General features: G+C 40.3%; 1 protein-coding gene across 2 annotated transcripts; it reads right to left on the reverse strand.

The window, feature by feature from the left end:
- Window positions 1–1,949: 1,949 nt before the first annotated feature.
- LOC137137602 (phospholipid scramblase 1-like) lies at window positions 1,950–11,477 on the reverse strand. 2 transcript variants are annotated; one of them, XM_067524065.1, is made up of 8 exons: window positions 11,176–11,477; window positions 10,501–10,580; window positions 6,264–6,571; window positions 4,409–4,451; window positions 4,065–4,285; window positions 3,145–3,306; window positions 2,353–2,514; window positions 1,950–2,262 (listed from the first exon to the last, which is right to left on the reverse strand). In XM_067524065.1, the coding sequence occupies exons 2-8, from the start codon at window positions 10,505–10,507 to the stop codon at window positions 2,203–2,205; spliced, it is 963 nt and encodes a 320-aa protein (XP_067380166.1). In that variant the 5' UTR covers window positions 10,508–10,580; window positions 11,176–11,477; the 3' UTR covers window positions 1,950–2,202. The 2 variants fall into 2 exon arrangements, with proteins under 2 accessions (XP_067380166.1, XP_067380167.1); XM_067524066.1 differs by lacking the exons at window positions 10,501–10,580; window positions 11,176–11,477 and adding an exon at window positions 7,404–7,557.
- Between the last annotated feature and the right edge of the window lie 3,747 nt (window positions 11,478–15,224).

The raw sequence follows: 15,224 nt of genomic DNA on the forward strand, positions 1-15,224 counted from the left end.
GATTACATATATGATGTGTTTCCCATGAGCACTGTCACATGTGGAGTGATGAACATGTTCCTGTAAATGTGATGTTATTTCTCCCATGCTTCCACAAGGTGGAGCAGCGAGATACTACATAACAAAACAGCCCAAAAACAGCCTTCTCTTAAAGCAGGGCAGGAATATACTCTTTTAATTAGACTGAAAGGAAGCTATTAGTGACATCTAAACTGTATATCTTATGAGTTTCCCTGGAGCATTTAATGGAGTGGACTTTTGCTGTATCTGTGCCTCAGAGTTGACTGGATTTCCTTGTGGGGCAAACGTCACTTTTTCCAAGTGAAAACAGCTGTTCCACATTTAGATTCAGAGAGCCTCCCCCCAAAACTTCCTGGACTCTCACTCAAGCACAAGACCACATGACAACATCATGCCTTGCATTTGTTTTATTTACTTAAACAGGGTATTCTTTACTTTCTGTAAGAAAATGAATTTAAGAATCACAAGAGGGCATTGTACAAAACAGTTTTAATAGAAACACAGAAAACCTGTACTGCAGCTCCTGCCAGCTGCAAATAACTGTTTTTAAAAAGCAACTGCTGCAGACTGATATGCATTAATGTTCTGTTCATCCACTGGGTAGTTTCTCGGAGGTCAGACTCTACAAAGGTGGACTGTAGCATTCATATGCACAGGCAACATCTAGTTTTTGGAGCTGTGTGGATTGAGAGCAAACCTCACTGGAGAGTTTTCTCCTGAGAATGGTTAAAAGTGTGATTATTAACAGAGCAGAGAGAGGCCGCGCTAGGCAACAACAACCAGACATTTTAAAAATCAATATAAAGCGAAGTAAACAAGCTGATAACGACCATAGCTCACAAGTTCACATTCAGGTCTCTTTAACAGCTACAGAGTGGTGATGCGTTTCCTGTAAGTAATTGCCTTGGTTTCCCCAACACCATAACCACCGTGTTAATCTAAAGTTCACAACATTCACTTCTCCTTTTTTTTTCTCTCTCTTCATTGCTCCTTTGCTTAAGTGATAGAAAACAGCATTTCCACATCCTATCTCGGTTTTATTCGGCGTAGTGGTGTCTAAAGTGCAGAAATTTGGATGGTGACGTTCAGCTCTGGCGTCCATTTCCACAGCAACCAGTATACCAGGAAATGTGAGTGCATTTACACTTTTGAACTTCTGTCATACAATATGTACAAGAGGCTTCAAGACATGCAGAGCTTGGAGAAGAGAAAGGCAGTGGAGAGGTAGAGAAAAAGCACAGTGGTGAATACTGTTGTACTGCCGTATCAACATTTTGACTACAACTTATTAAACATCCTCTAATGTTCTGGAATTATATTAAGCTTTTGTCAATTTGTCACAAGAATGCTAGTCTGCAGCCTCGCTCCCACTTGTATGTTGCTTCATAGCAGTGCTTTGAGCTGACTGCTAATGTTGGCATCATAAAATAATTACAATGCAGAAATGCATATGTTTAGCACTTTTTACCACCCTTTGGCTTGTATGTATGCCAACGTTTGATAATTAGCACCAACACAAAGTACAGCTGAGAATGACTGAACTATTTGTTCAAAAACCAAAGTATTGTATTACATTTAAAAAATTAACCTATTTAATAGTTAGAAATATTTCAGTGTAGGCCACAAACTGACACTTGCATCAGGTAGCTGCTAGCATGGCTTCAAAAGCATGACATTGAATACAGCTTGTACATCTACAATACTATTGCACGTACACTATATATATATTGTATATCATCATGTGTAAATAGAACAACATACAGCATAAATATAAGATGTGTGCGCATTTTGATATCCACGCATATTTATATGTAGTAGACAAAAAGAAAAAAAAAAAAGTGTTTACTTTAAAATATATAAAATGTCTACAGACTTAATGGAGTGTTACAAATAATGGCCATGGAGTAGCCACTGACTTTGGTTGGACAGAAAGAGGGTGTGTGTGTGTGTGTGTGTGTGTGTGTGTGTGTGTGTGTGTGTGTGTGTGTGTGTGTGTGTGTGTGTGTGTGTGTGTGTGTGTGTGTGTGTGTGTGTAAAAAGATTTTGGTACTGGCGTCACAGTGGGTGGAATCGGGTCAAGGAAGGAATACAAAACTGCTGGAAAAACAAACTACATAAGCAGAGAATGCAAAACTGCAGAAAGTCCCTTTTCCTCATGCTGCTATTCCTTTATTTTTCCTGTTATGAAAACACAGTGCTGCGCTGGTTGGCCTCCCCGACCTTCTCAAAGAACATGAAGTCCTGTGAAGTGACAAAAAGGAAGGAAATAATCATCTTTGAGCAAGACCCCACAAATTAAGATCTGTATTTTTCCATAAAATTGGGACTTACAATGAGGAAGCAGGCTCCCATGAGCACAGCTTTCATCTTCACGTCCATGTCCAGAGGAAACTGGATGCCAAAGTTGTCTGTGTCGGTGAAGACTTCCTTTAAGAGGCCACTCCACTGCTTGCTGATGCGACCAATGGGCTTGTCACTGTCTTTCCCCTTAAGCTGCAGAGTATTAAGAACAACACAGTTGATCCCAAGTCATTTTAATGCAAGGTCCTTCAGCAAGCTGGAAATCATCTTCTTAGATGCTGAGTGTTGAACTGAGAGACTTCGACTCATCCTGAAAGGAGCCATGACCATCATCCAGCTAAAGCTCTTGGAGCTGGACATACTCCCACGATCTCTGCTCCTTTAATCCGAGCTATAGCAGGTACCCTCCAACCTGTCCATTTTTATTCCGACGATTAGATAAACAATGATTATATAAACATGTAAAGGTGTTTAATGGGTAGGCTAAGGACAGTATATTGTTGGTTTCTTGTAAGAATGAATAAATAAATAAATGCAGGCAAATTTTTTAAATTGTGGATTTAAAATAAATAAATAAATAAAAATTTCAAAAATCAATGCAATACGCCTCTTGTTTTGCAACCTGCTCCTGTAAAGTTGACATAAAACCAGCATAGGACCCCCCCGAAAAAATAATTTTTTTGGCATCTTCCCCAAGATGGCAAATTATTCCGTTAACCCAATTAACATGATAAAGACCAGTAATATCTCAGTTTAGATATTTTTCACAGATTAAAGATTCTTCACAAAGCGCTCTGGACTGCAACAATCCTACAAGTTCACCTCAAAGTTGACGTCCCCACAGCAGTTGCAAGCAAAGCAGGGTCCCTCCAGTTTCATCACCGTCTCTTTGTTTGCTCCTTGGATGGAAAACCGCGGCAGAAAAGGGTGCCAGTCCTGCTTGATATAGCCTATGGTGGTGCCCGGTGGTGCCTGCACCTCCATCTGTGGGTCAAATGCATACAATACTAACATGACATGAATTTCAGATTCACTCAATAGAGTTTTAAAATCTGCCCTCTTTCCTTGACACCGAGCTATAAATAAAACATCACCGGGTTACACCGCTTGTTACAAATACGGACAACAGGACTGATATGCGAGACTCATTGTGGTACCACATACAAAAGGTAATTTCACATGGCTCCTCAGTTAACAGAACACTGTCCTATGAGACAGTGTAAGAGCTTGGGTTCAGGCCAGTGGGAGGGTACTATAGTCAACTGAGAGACGGGGAGTGAAAGGTCTCAGAGGTGAAGGGATGGTAGAGGATTGGGGGAGACTAGGGGATAGTTTGGACAGACAAAGGGCCTTTCATAGTCCTAACAAACCCCTCCCTGAACAGCCCAATTGCACAAAGACCTTGAAATGCCTCAGCAATTTAGCAGGACAGAAATAAATGTTCCATTTGTTGGGGGTTTTCCAACTTTATAAATTAGTAAGTGTTGATGGTAGGTGGATGACATTTAAGGACCTACTAAAACACAGTTCCCACGTATGGGGTAATAAGGGAAAAGGTCACCCATTTAGATCTTGTTAAGATTCATCACTTCCATTTTTTACTTTGGTTTCTTAATCATCACCACCCCGGTTGATTACTCAGGGACATGCTGACAAAATATTTACTTCTTCCAGTAATGGTCTTGGTTTGGTAAATACATTTGTGAAGCTTTAAGAGCCAGTTTTGACAAAAATAAACACACCTCTTGCAGGCAGCAGGGACACCAGCAGGACACACAGCGGAAAGGCCGAATCAGGCGAATGACCTCTCTGCCCATGTTGTCCTTGATCTTCATGTCGAAGCTGCGCAGTGAGCCACAGCAGTTCCTTGTGCAGCAGTCGTTCTTCTCTTTGGCATTGTAGATCTTTTGGCCAAGGCTGTTCTTTATTTCATACTCATTATTAGTCTCAAAACCAATTATAGCTGGTCAGATTTGGAAGGAGAAAGGAACTGGTGAGTAACAAAGTACTGATAAACATAAACTGCAAGGACAGACATCATTAATAAAGATTCACAGGTTACGATTCACACGTTAATAACCCTTACCTTCCAGCAGTTCCACTTTTTGGTGAATCAGGATCTGGTCAATCTGAAACCACAAAAGATAAGAGATGTAAAATAGAAAAACTGAAAAAGGCCATTTTGTGTTACTGGTGACACAAACGTGAAAGAGGTCAAGAGGATCTGCTGAAGTTCAAGCACAACTTCATAACAGGAAGGAACGGTGATTTAGGGGACTTTGACATGGCATGGTTGTTGGTACCAGATGGGCCGGGCTGAGTAATTCAGAAATGTTCTAGGATTTTCACACGAAACCATCCCTAGGGTTTAGGAAATGGTCTAAAAAATAGAAAATATTCAGCGGCAGTTCTCTTGGAGAAAATGCCTAGTTGATGCCAGAGGTCAGATGAAAATGACCAGACTGGTTTGAGTTGACAGAAAAATCAACATTAGCACAAATAACAACTTCGCACAAACCTGGTTTCTAGAGGAGCTTCTCTGAACACACAACAAATCAGAACCTGAAGCCAATGGGCTACAAGAGCCAAAGACCACAGCAGGTGTCACTCCTGTCATCTCTCACAAGAGCTTATAAAAATAGGAGAATAGATGATTGAAAAATGTTGACTAGTCTGATGAGTCAGATTCAGACGGTGCACTCAGATTTTGGCATAAACAAAATGAAAGTGGATCCATCCTGTCTCGTATCAATGTCTCAGGCTGGTGGTGGTAGTTTATTGGTGTGGGGGATACTTCCTTGGCATACTTCAAGACCCCTAAACACCAAACTGACGGTCATTTAAATGCCACAGCTTCCCTGAGTATTGTTGCAGACCACACTCATCCTCTAATGGCTACTTTCAGCAGGATAATGCACCACATCATGGATGTGCAGCCAACAAATCTGCAGCGACTGCATGATGCTATCAAGTCAAAATGAAACAGAATCTGTAAGGAACGTTTCCTGCAACTTGTTGACTTTTTCCGTATGCGTGTATTCTTAAGCAAACATCAATCCACAAAGTTTCCTGTTAGAACTAGTTAAAAGGTGCCAACACTAAAGGGACAACTTGTCTCATTTTTGAAGCAAATGAGCTTACTTTGCACATTTCCATAAAGCCATTGAATAAGTAAACCATATTTGCCAAGTTGAGGTATCGGACTCAAGTTTATATACAAATGATTTTCCTTTTCCTCGTTGGGAAACATACTTGCTGGAGAGTCATGAAAGCAAGTTGTGGTCTTTGTTTGAATTTTGTTTGCTTCAGGTTTAGCCTTTAATATTTGTACAAAGAAGTCTGTTGAATGTTGAAGGGTGGGAGAACTGAGGGTAGATCACACCATGTACTAGTTTGGTTTCAGTTCCTGCTGCAAAGCAGATACCTCAAACTTATTCTTTACAATTAATGGTGTTACAGTGTTAAAGTAAAACAAACCAAATAAACAAATTTGCCCAGTAGTTGATGAAAAGCATTGCTTCTTGACTGTCTTGTCTTTATTTCACTCATACGGGAGCACAGTTTCCATTGCATACTCAGCACAGAAATTTGACCACATGGTTCCTCTTTTCTGCCTCACACTTTTGTCTAATAGCTTAACAGCAACAATACCTACAAAGTACATGCTCAAGTGTAGCTTTCTTAGTCATTTGCCAGAGTCAGTATGTTAAAGGTCAGAAACAGTAAATGAAAAGATTCCCGAAGGAAGGAGTGGCACATGAATAATCCATGTAATCTCAAGATAAAGAGACTCCCAACAAAACTCTTTAAACAGGTGGAGCAACATTTGAAGTCAAATCCCTTAAACTCACTGGATCTCTTTTCATTCATTATAATAAATTCCAGAACCTAGACTGTGAATTTGCAAATCTTGCAGACTATTTTCGATTTCTCCGACCTACCTGTGCGAGGTACTCAAGTCCCGGCGGCACCCCAACAGGAAGAGCGGGAGCCCCAACCGGGGCTGAGGAGATCCCTCCTGGAGGGCCGCCATACTCTGGGCCTGGAACTGGCCCGGGGCCCATAACTGGCCCGGGGGCCATTGGTCCTGGCTGATACATGACTGCAGGCTGGTTTGGACTGTAGCCCATGTTGAAACCTGGTGGAGGAGCTTGACTTGGGTCTCCATACCCACCCTGAGGAACAGGATAAGGAGCCATAGGTTGTCCCCCAGGCTGAGACATTGGGTAAGGTGGCTGGTTATAAGGGCCTGGGTAACATGGAAAAAAAAGAGAGCAATGTTTTAAATGAAAAAACAATACACTGTCAGGGTGCTGTAATTACACCGACGTGTGATTGGTGAACCCAACACATAAAGTACATGTGAGGACCTATGTTGCATTCAATGCATATTGGAGGTCAGAACAGAACATCTGTCACTAACGAGGTTAGTGACAAAACACCTCTCAAAGTCAAAGTTAAGAAATTAATTTAATTAATTTCTTAAGAATAATTAAGAATTAATAATTAAGAATTTCTTAAGTAATTTCTTAAATTAATTTAATTAATTTCTTAAGTGTAACAGCCTTTTTCTTTACAATCCAGCCCTGCATCTTGTTAATGTTTAAAACCAATGATAGTGCTTCATATAAAAAGACTTTGGACTACGAATGTTCACCCCGGACATTTATGACCATCAATGTGCATCGAACACAGTGTTAACCAGCAAGGTCCCCGGTTAGAGTGGAGCCCTACAGCTCAAAATGTGTGAAAAGGACACGCAAAATAAAAAGACAACACACTGTAACAACATTTAGGGCTGTTTTATTTTCATACAAGTAACCAACTCTATTCAGTTATCGAGCAAGTTACCTTTTACAGGTACAATAACAAATGTTTTCCCCTCCAAGCAGAGGTTTTCCTGTTTGACATTTTATCCGACTGTTTAAATAATTTAATAAACCTGTTCTATACATTATTAAATCTATCATCGCTGCAGATTTATTATCATGAAAGTTTCTACCCAGCAAAATACCACACAACATTCAAATATGCACAACAATTTACACCATCACTGCACAGTGACATACATTTGCACTTACATTTAGCAGACGCGTTTCATAAATGGAGGAGGTGATGACTTGTGCTAGTCGGGCTGATAGCAGCTGCTCTGTGTTCATAAATGTGTGAGCGAGCAAGTGTCCGTTTGCTGGGGATCACTGTGCTTTTCCCTGCTGGATAGGAGTCAATAATCTACTCATTACCCGAGCCAAAGTGCAGTTTTAAAGCACTTACAGCAGAGCAAATAAAAAGCCAATACAGAATTTACTGCATTATACCACGTAGTAATAGCCTAGTGGTTTTTGTGTGTGTGGCATTTTCATGGTAATTATTCTCTAAAATATTGGATTTGACAAGAAGACTGCTATAAAGACCACTATTCAATCATAAAACTTTATTTGGGCCTAAATCTTTATATAAACTGTTTTTACAATGTGCATCAGTGTTTGCTTCGGACACACAGTACAAATAACATAAATTACAGAAGTTTTAAGTTAAATTGGAGAAAAGAGCTTGATTGGCAATTTAAAAGAAGTGGCAGGGACAGAGATAAGGATGTCTGCATTTAGTGAAGTGCACTGCTGACTGTCATGTGCTAACTTGATAAAAGGCGCCACAACAGACAGCTCTTAAAAGAAAACGGTTTGAATGTTTCCAGGTGTTTCATAGTAATCCTCCGTTTTCTGTCCTTTTCTCCAAGCCAAAGGAGAACCCTATTTAAAATGCCTCAACCCAACGAATGCACAGGATTTTTCTGTTTCTTAGAAGATGTACCAACAGTGGCTTCACTACTTCTCTCTTCTTGTGGGTTCCTTTAGTCACAAATTTGCGCGTAACAGTAATTGCTCATAAGAGGAAGCAGATGCTCCCCTACCTTTCGTTTTAGTTGGGTGATGTGTTTGTTTCCATAAAGTGATTTGAAAAAAAGTACTCTAATTGAAAAAGCAACAACAACAACAAAAAAAAAAAGCGCCTCATGTCTTGACTGCTTTTCTAACAGACTTCCATGATGGCTCGGGCATTTCCAATTTGTTTTTATTTTATATTTCGCCACTTTTTGAACACTCTTTGCAAGAGATCTTGTGTTAGGAACTATTGTAAAATATTTACTTTGCTTAACAATACAACCATTTTGACAAGTGACCAGATCATTTATAAAGCACAAGTCCTAAACACTCTCTGGTTTATTCTTCTTAACTATGTGAAAATAATATTTTATATTATTCTAAATAAATATGTATGTGGTGTATGACGTGTAGTATGCACAAAACAAGCAATGCAATGACATGAGCGTCACCACACAGACATCGATGTGGGCCTTTATTCACCATATACGGTCTAGATCCCACAGTCTGTGGAGACTAGCTCCTCTAAATGGCAGAAGATACACTGTATGTGAAGACACGCTTGCTGTGCAACACATAACAACCTCCCAACTTTGGACTAATACAAAGTCTGTAACTGTGATGTGCAAGAGATGGATCCATAGAGAGCATTAGAGTACGTAACGATTACAGAAAGTTAACAGATGTGGATGCGGAGAGAGAGTGATAGTGAGACAGGCATCCCAAACAGAGCAACAGGAGACTGGTAGCGCAGCACAAAACAACCCTCTCTACGAACACCCAGAGTCATGAGGCTGAGGGAAAAGTGGACAATCTGATTAGACTGCACAGTTGCTCCTTTTGTTTCTGGGGTCTCACTTTGGTGGCATGCTAACTGGTAAGTCCTCACATTCACTGTTCAGAATATAATTGAATACATAGCAATTTATTCTCTAATGCAAATATTAGATGCGATAAAAAGGCAATGAATTAATTAGTGATGGATGATCAGTGGCCTCAGCCTTACTGGAACTACTCTTCTAAGACTTGGAAAGTTACAGGTTATTAGTTTGTAGATAAACTATTGTGCCTGTATTTTTTTAAATAAAGAAACACCTCACTTAGTGTATCTGTGCAGCTCAAATGTGTTTTAAATAGTTTATTTAACTTGAACAGAGCTTGATTAAATCAGGTTTTGAATAAACTCGATTTTGATATTTTTGTGGAATTTTCTTAAGATTTAGAAAATTGCATTAAATTACCAGCTTTATCGTAATAAATAGGAGTTTAGATCCTTTGCCACACCTGCTCACAATACAATCCTGTCAGACTATCATGATGCACTGCTACATGTTCTATCTGTACTGACAGAAAGATACAAATATGCCAAGGTATTTTGTTGTTGTTGTTGTTGTTCTTTCTTGGTCCTTGACTAGTGACCTGAGATCTCTCACATCCAAAGGCAAACGGAAGCTGTACTTGTGGCTGCTAATCAGAGGTTTGTTTTTGCATGAGGCAAATACACTATTATTTTGTGGCAATTATGTGAGTACTAAAATAAATTTGCTCACCTTCGAAATATAGTGTTACTAATTCATCCCTGTTAGTGGTGAGTTCCAAAGGATTTGTCTGCAATGCACTGGTGTCAAATATGAGTCACAGCTGACAAAACCGGTTTTTGTTATCTTGGCAGGGCCGGTCAAAAACATCCTCATACATGATGTGCCCGTAGATACTTTCATATGGAAATCGTTCCTCGTTTGTAGTTCTGACCGTGGAGGGACAGAGTAATAAATCCCTTGTATCATTTTTGCCTTTCTAACAAAAGTGACACAATCAAAAAAGGACAACAGATGCATTGCATTTTGGGAACTTTGGGGCTCACTGTTGCTCCACCTTTTTTTCCACATTCCTTTCTCTAACTTTCAGGAAACAAAACTGAAACTCCACCCTCAAGTGCACAGACCAACATGCAAAAACTACAGCACCTTTCACCACCTAACTCTTTTCCATCCAGAGGAGGAGTAGGTTGGAACTAGAATTGTGAAAGCGTTTCAACCAAGCAGTCTAAGAATTTCTTAAAAATAGTACCACCTTGAGAAAGAAAAAATTACTCAAGGCCACTCTGGGGAATCTGGGGTCAGGACAAGGTGCTCATTTATTGAGGCTGAATTCACTGAACAGTGTGACCAAAATGATTTCACAATATCCAAACAAATACCACAACAGAGAAATTGAATAATTTCAGTTTTAAATTCCTCACATTGTTCTGTATTAAAATAAATGTAAGCATTAAAACTGTAGAAGCACTTACCAGACATGACCAGGAGCTGGCTGAAGCTTTTCCGGGCACAGAATTAAAATGGTCAACACTTCCTGATCTACTCCCAGGGTCTCTATGAGAAACAGCAAGAATGAAAGGGGTGGGAGAAGATTGTAACGAAAGCCAGAAGATTGAGGGGGGATTCACAGAAAGAGAAAGACACAAACAGTCCAGCAACAAAAACATCTAACATCATTCAGCCACCTTCTGAGCAGTATGCTGAATAACGCGATTTGCGCTGTAATCGTGTAAGGGTGTCATTAAACCATAATATGTAAATCTTTACAATTTGCATAATAAAACTCCGTTTATTTACAAGTACAGTTTGCATTACGGAGTTAAAATGCATTAAGTTAAAAGTGGGTGTGCGTATTTCAGAAGTTGGGGGCGTTTAGTTATTTATCTTTCCACTGCAACCCACTTAGTCGGTCACGTCCTCTGCTGCTCGGCCAACCTTAAATTCATTATCATTCCAATTGGCAGAGAAAGCTGAATTCTTGTTTTACACTTGTATCCCTCGTTAGTTCAATCAACTGTGTTTGATTAAATACTTTTTTTCGTAATCACGCAACCCATTCCCCTCCGTCTTTAGCACAAACATTCACTATCTGCCTCTCGTCCTGTCTTTGTTTAACTGAAAAAAAACAAAAAACCTTGAAATCTCACCTCCGCGGTTGCTGCTTTCCCCTCTGCTCTGAATAAAAACGTAACGCGGTTAATTTAAAGGGGGAAAAAATCTGCGAAGCCACGAAAAGCTTTTGACCGTCTCCTCCTTAACCTGCGTCTTTTTCTTATTACTCCTCCTCATCCTCAGTTACGAGAGTCTCCTCCCCTTTGCAGACTCATATGATATTCATTAAGCCTTCCGCGTGTTTCCTTTTAGCAGGGTCCAAATCTGAACATGGCAATTAACATCTCGAACGGAGGAAAACCTTTTAGGAACTTTTACTTAAACTGTACAGTTTTTTTTGCTCGATCCAGCGTCGCTTTGTTTTCAGAGCCGCAGTCCCATAAGCACGTTTGGACTTGGCACCATGGAAATGTGTTTATCAGCGAGCACAGCAGGAGGAGGGAGGGGTTGCTAGGTTAGAAAAGCGCAACAGCACTGAGCACCAGAGGACGCCAACACACCAGCGATGTCAGGCACTAAACCCCCAGCGGCTTAAAATGTTGTCTTAATTTAATATTTATTTATTTTTTGTCTGCACTGTAGTCAGTGTTTGTTGTTTCTGATGGTAGTTATGATTTTCCTTATTTACTCTGCAAACAAAATTAAATAAAGCTGTTAAAAAAAGTACAACAAAAGAAAAGTAACGAAGAACAGAAAACATTAGAGAATGAGTTCACAACGTTTCCCTCAGTGGAGGCAAAGTAATAATTGAGCCACATCAAACCTGATAAACCTTTGCTCCCGGCCGTCCGTTGGCTGCAAAAACTGCCCAAAACTGAACATCGTCTCCTAGGCAAACTAAAAAGGCAAAAACGTCAAAGGCAGGTACGTGATGTCATGGATGACGCCATCGACACGCACACATACACTTACACAAGGCTCTTAGATATATAACAACAAGAAACTATGCTATAACATACTAACCATATATTAACGGTGATCAAACCAACCCATAATGTGAATTAATAAAACAAATGTCACCTGAGTCTGGAGATACGCAGCCTTCTGAACAGTTTGTTTTGGTATAAATATGGGTTTTTAATCCCTTGTAGAAATTACCCAGCAGGATAAATTAACATTACTGCAGCATTATTACACCAATAATTCTGATGCAGTACTATGACCTGGATGACTATGGAAATGAGTCATTTAGTATGAGTAAAAAGCTGATAGGTTTATTACCGTTCTTTTTGAACGCAGGACTTTTACAAACAGATTTCCACAATGTGGCATTACTACATTTGCATAGGCCTAAATAAAACATTTGAATACTTCTTCCACTACTAGCAACTGTATGCTATGTATATTAGCCTTATTATATGTCTGTTCAAAGTTCTTCATCCCCCTGTGGCAGGAACACCTGATAGATGACTGGGTAAGCATCATTATAATGTTGTAGCTGGGTAAATGGAGCCCTTTCTAATATTTTACAGCATATAGTGCAGCGTGTGTCGATGTTAAACAGTCCAAATTGCTGCTTAGGCCTATTCTGCATGTAAACTGCTAACTTTAATAACTGGTAGCTAAAGTCATCTTAGAAAAATAGTGAAATAAAAGGTACACTTAGCCTATTAACCCTAAAGTAGCATATAATAAAAATCATTACATGGTTACAGCAATATGTAGTTTGATCTGCAGAACTTGGAGCGAGCAGCTGATTCTCGAAAGAGTTTTGCAGGATTCATGCACATGCACATGGAATATGCAACTTGTTGAAATGAGATGATTACTACATCCTCTCCCTGTGTGATATAGAGCATTCATCATTTGTGTTATTATGACATGTCAGTCTTGCTTGCAAACAAGTCAGTCAGTATTTGGCACCTGCTGCAGTAAGGATGTGGGGTTTGAGGGTAGACACACACACACAGAAGCAGAATGAACACAGTAACAGTACCTAAACAACAAAAACAAACATTGTCTTAACACCTTCATCATGAAACCACAGCTAATACAAAGCTACATGTGCTTGCTTGCTTGAGTGGTTCCACTAGTTTTTAAACACTGTTGTCATTTCTTTTTTCCCCATCACTTAATATGTTTATTAAGTTTGTTCAATAAAGTAAGATTGTGACTGTTTGTTTTTTATAAGCCAAGATCAGATTCCATTTTACGATCAATTTATGGAGAAAACAAGGAAATTGCAAACATTGCCATTGCTTTCGCTTGCAACTGTATGTATTTAGTATTGTAGTATCCCACAGAGAGGTAAGAGCCAACAAAATGTCTTTGTTTTGAAGGATTCTCCTGAAGTTTACATCTTCAGGAGGACATTAGGTCCAGTGTAATAACAGAACTCACACACAGTCACGCACCCAACCAGAGTCCCCTAATGGGCCCTGTCCCTGATAATTGAGACATTTATTGCAGCCTATCTGGCCTCTGCCCCTGCTGACATGCTGCCAGCTTTGCCTTGGTTTATTTATACACCTCTGATCCATCAGCACCAGCTCTGTTTGGTGAGCTTCTGTGTTCCAAAATAGAAATAATTACAGCAGGGCGGGAAAAGCAGAAAAGTGAAAACGTGTCTGAGCGCGCATATACTCCAAATGGAGCATCACCCCCACCTCCCCATTATTTGCTAGTCTCTCCATCCACTCCTGCTGTCTCTTCTCTGTTTTCAGGCAGGCTGAGGAGCGGTGAAGGGATTTGTGTGTGGTCTGGATTGTGTAGCAGTCCATAGGTGAATTCAGTTGAAGCTGAATGATCACGTCCTTCAGTTTACCAGACACACTCGGTCCTGACACTATCTCTGATGAAGCCTCACCTAGAATAGGGACTGGCGATGGGGCACACTTCTGGATCCACACTTCTGGATCCAGACCTAGGAAGGGAGCTCGTCAGTGAGCATCTTGTTCGGGCACAGCCTGGAGAAATAATGTGGAGCTACCACTCTCTGGGCCCACCACCTGCAGGGACAGGAATTAGGGTCAAGCAGGCCAGGCAGCTGGCAAGGTCACATACCTACGATTGCTGATCTCACGCTTCGTATGCTGGTTTTCGGCATGCAGAATGTCACCTCTCTGTCAGGGAGGGCCTGGTGCAGGATGTCGAGTAGTACTATCTAGATATAGTTGGGCTTACCTCTATCCATAGCACTGGCCCTAAAACCAAACTCCTAGGGAGGAGTTGAACTCTTGTCTTTTCTGGAGTTGCCCAGAGTGAGTGACGTCAGGCGGGTGTGGGGATGGTCACAAGTCCCCCGGCTGAGTGCCAGTTGAGTGAGTGGGAGGAAATACCTAACTTATCTGAGCCTTAGTAGTGCATTGTTATTAGACTTCTGCGCTAGTCATGAGTTGGCCACATCATTTTTGAACGAAGGGTTGTTAATAAGTGTACCTGGTACCACAACAGCAACTGATTGACTTTGTGGTCGTATCATCAAATGAGAGGTGAAGAGAGGAGTACAGATATTGACTGATCATCACCTGGTAGTTAACATTTTGATACATTTTTGAAAAAAGCTGCAATTATTTATAGTCTTATATTTATTGTTAGGAATCAGTTGTAGATAAAAATTACTTTAAGTGAGGATTTTCTAAATTGCCTGTGTGAGATGTATCCAGAGCTATGTCTGATTTAGTTACAGTGGAACCAGGTTCACTGCAATAAAAAATGGTTGAGCATTTTAGATGTGGTTTTCTACACATTTAGCAAGTCATCACAGTAAATCAGTATTAGTCATAGACATCAGACGTATTGGCCATAACTCCCAGATCAAAGTAAGACCAATTGCTTCTAGTCAGACTGGTGTGTTTCCCCAGAGCAATTCTGTAAACACTAGGCTACAACATCCTCAACAATGGCGTTATCATGCTCCCATCTGTCATCACTCAGCTTCAGGGAGAGTGGAAGGGGGGGTAGTGGTTGAGAAGATGTATGTATACGTGTGGCGAGGCATGTTGTCTGCACTTTAAAATCATTGAAGAGTGGCTTAAGAGGTTTGACACTAATGATGACCAGGGCGGCAGATGTAATTGGCATGTCTGAATCACACACGCGCACAATTAGCCTAAACCCCTGGTGCCAGTCAGATAATATAAAC

Source organism: Channa argus, chromosome 12, assembly GCF_033026475.1.
Source record: "Channa argus isolate prfri chromosome 12, Channa argus male v1.0, whole genome shotgun sequence".
NCBI classification, from domain to species: domain Eukaryota; kingdom Metazoa; phylum Chordata; class Actinopteri; order Anabantiformes; family Channidae; genus Channa; species Channa argus.